Source organism: Crinia signifera, chromosome 2 (assembly GCF_055691185.1).
Source record: "Crinia signifera chromosome 2, ASM5569118v1, whole genome shotgun sequence".
In the NCBI taxonomy this organism is placed as follows: Eukaryota; Metazoa; Chordata; class Amphibia; order Anura; family Myobatrachidae; genus Crinia; species Crinia signifera.
The window spans coordinates 359854226-359857597 of NC_139218.1; the positions used below are offsets into that span (position 1 = coordinate 359854226).

Sequence of the window (3372 nt, forward strand, 5' to 3'; positions counted from 1 at the left end):
AATTAAAACATACGAGAATGGAATATCACAATCAGTTTCTTAAAACAGATCTTATAACAAGACCTGATGGGCTTCCAAGTCCTAAAATCCTATAGACTAGCATCTGACCTTATCTTTACTTCTGTCAAAATTACATTGGACAACTGAATAGCGATCTGGATTTGTTCCAGTTGAAGATGTTGCAAGCCCATCTGGAAATAATCGGTACAGATTGAATAAGCCCCTAAGTGTGACTAGCTGCTATTTTTCAAGTGGAAGTAAAAAAAAAACCCCACCAAGACAGACAGACAAGCATGGCTTCCAAAAAGAAGGTTTAATTGCATTATATTATGCCATGAACTCATAAGGAATAGGTTCAAGGAGCTCTGGTTCCTTCCCAAATGTTCGGACAAAATGGGCTTCTCTTGGTTGGGCTGGCTGTAAACACAAAACACAGCGTTACACATAATGCAGTAATAGGATACAAAGTCTATAAACTATGTATGCTCTCAGAACCGGTGAAATGATTTTACTCATTTACTGTTAAAGTAAAATCGTTTGGAGAAGAATCATCACTGAGCAGACATGGTGCACCGGACGATGCACAGGGTAATACCATACCTGGCGCTTCAGCTCCACCCAGACACCCTTCTCCTTGGCCTCCTTTTTCTTCTTTTCGTTCTCCTTGACACGCTGCAGGAAGCTGTCTCTGCTCTTGGAGTGGCGGATATGCTCCACACGGACATTAATTCTCTTGGCAAGAATCTTACCTCTGCGGGGGGGAAAAAAAAGGCACCATGTTAAGGGTCTGCTCAAACTAAAAACCTTAACAGGAAGACACTGGGCATAAAACATTTAACAGCATCTAATCCAGTTGGAGATGTGAGAACAGAAGAACAGTTATCTCCCTGGATATACCATTAACATAGGTCCCTGGTGCAATCACTACATAGTTTGTAAATTATTGGGCTGCTCCCACACCATGGAATACCCTTCCACGCACAATAAGACTCTCCACTAGCCTCCAAACTTTCAAGCGTTCCCTGAAAACGCACCTCTTCAGGCAAGCCTATCATATTTATATACCACATGCATAACCCTCTGAGGCACTTATATAGCTTCCCTTCTGGACTTGTAACTTGGTGGGACTGCTATGCTATTACTGGTGCCTGTCCTTGTGTTTCCCTCCTATGTCCCTATAGATTGTAAGCTTGCAGCAGGGCCCTCCTACCTCCAAGTCTGTCTGTTCCCCAGTTTGTTTTATCACTGTCTACTATTGTAAAGCGCAACGGAATCTGCTGCGCTATAGGAAACTGTAAATAAACTTGTGATTAAACAAAATTTGACTCCTGTCCTCGTAGGATCACAGAAAAGGCCATAATACAATTAGCTGCACCAGGGGACATGCAAGAAAATAGGTAGCACAGAACAAATGGTGCATATAGCAGTGATCTCCACACTGTAAAGGCCCATACACACTAGTAGACTTTCATTTCAAAAGACTTTGACAAAATCTTTGAAAGATATATCTGTCACCAAAGTAGTGCGTACACACGGGACTGTTTTCCTCAAAGAGCAAGAGATTTTCAGGAGGCGAAAGACTTTGCTGAAAATCTTTCAAATAAAAGGCTATTTACATAATGGGCTGGGTTTGAATTCCAAGGGTGGGAGCAGCGACCATTTTAATCAGGGCATTCCTGTTCTTGGTGCCTGATTCAGAACTGATTGCTGGGCTGCGTATATTCGAAGCCCAGCAATCAGTAAAACTCCACCCCGTGCCGCCCTGACTGGGCAAAATCCCACCCGTGTGCAGGGTAAACAATTCATTTGTAGCCGTGCACGTAGGGAGAAACATATACATTGCTGGTCTGCAAAAAGTTTAAGGGATGGATTTGTGGGACAGGGGACTAAACACACCATAATGCCAATTACACATCATACCACATACTATAATACCCATTACACAATATGCCACACACCATTAGGCGATGGGCAGTGGGTGATAGTGATGGATAGTGGGTGGCGACATCAGTGTTAGGGTGATGAGCAGTGGGTGATAGTGATGGATAGTGGGTGACAGCAGCATAAGGGTGGTGGATGAGGGTGATGGGCAGTGGGTGACAGCAGCGTGAGGGTGACTGGCAGTGGGTGATAGTGATGGATAGTGGGTGACAGCAGCGTGAGGGTGATGGGCAGTGGGTGATAGTGACGGATTGTGGGTGACGGCAGCGTGAGGGTGGCCCGGTGATGGTGGCGGATAGTGTACTGGCTCGGGGGGGCACATGCCATCTTGCCCCCCGACACAGTCCGCCACTGGAACTTGGGCCCCTAGGATTATGGGGCCCTAGGACAACTGCCCATCAAGCCCTTGCATTAAGACGGCCCTGAATATACAGATGTAGCCGGCCACATCTTTGCAGGGGATGGCGATTCTATCGCGAGCCCCCACCAGTGGCCGGCTACCACCAGGGGCGTGCGCGCATGAGACGCTTGTGCGCCCTGTGGCAACGGAGCTTGGCGGGGGTCCCTGCTGCCTCCCCCGCCGGTCCCACTCGCCGCCACGACCCCCCCCCTGAACTGGGCAGCGTCTCCCTGAAGCGGAGATGGGCAGGGAGACGCTGCCCAGCCACCGCGATACTGGGACGCACATGCATGTGAGACGCACACGCATCCCAGTCCCTAACGCCAGTGCTCGCCAGTGAAAGTGATCTGGCGGGCACCGGCCAAGGATGAGCGGCGCTACATCTGTATACATTGCTGGCCTGTGCCAGCAATGTATATATTACTAGCTAATACATAATCATTGGTGGCCAGTGGTACCAATAATATATACATTGCTGGTCTGTGCCAGCAATGTATATATTACTGGCTTATTAATAACATTGGTGCCCAGTCGTACCAGTAATATATACATTGCTGGCATGTGCCAGCAATGTATATATGACTGCATTATAAACATTATTGGTGGCCAGTGGTGCCATCAATATATACATTGCTGGCATGTGCCAGCAATGTATATATGAATGGCATGTTAATGACATTGGTGCCCAGTTGTGCCAGTAATATATACATTGCTGGCCTGTGCCAGCAATGTATATATTACTGGCTTATTAATAACATTGGTGCCCAGTGGTGCCAGTAATATATACATTGCTGGCATGTGCCAGCAATGTATATATTACTGCATAATAAACATTATTGGTGGCCAGTGGTGCCATCAATATATACATTGCTGGCATATGCCAGCAATGCATATATTAATGGTTTGTTAACCCCTTCCTGACAGAGCTAGTTTTTGCGTTCCTGACAGAGCCATTTTTTTCAAATCTGACATGTCTCACTTAAGTGGGGATAACTTTTTTTTGCTTTTACTTATCCCAGTGGTTTTGAGAT

General features: G+C 46.4%; 1 protein-coding gene across 1 annotated transcript in view; it reads right to left on the minus strand.

Moving 5' to 3' along the window:
• Positions 1-294: 294 nt before the first annotated feature.
• The window catches only part of RPL21 (ribosomal protein L21), a 13955-nt gene continuing 10877 nt past the window's right edge, over positions 295-3372 (minus strand). Inside the window, exons 5-6 of the mRNA XM_083169875.1 lie at positions 601-751; positions 295-417 (exon numbers count right to left, since the gene is read on the minus strand). Coding sequence (XP_083026001.1) covers positions 328-417; positions 601-751 — 241 coding nt within the window. The 3' untranslated portion in view covers positions 295-327. The remainder of the gene's footprint in view (positions 418-600; positions 752-3372) is intronic.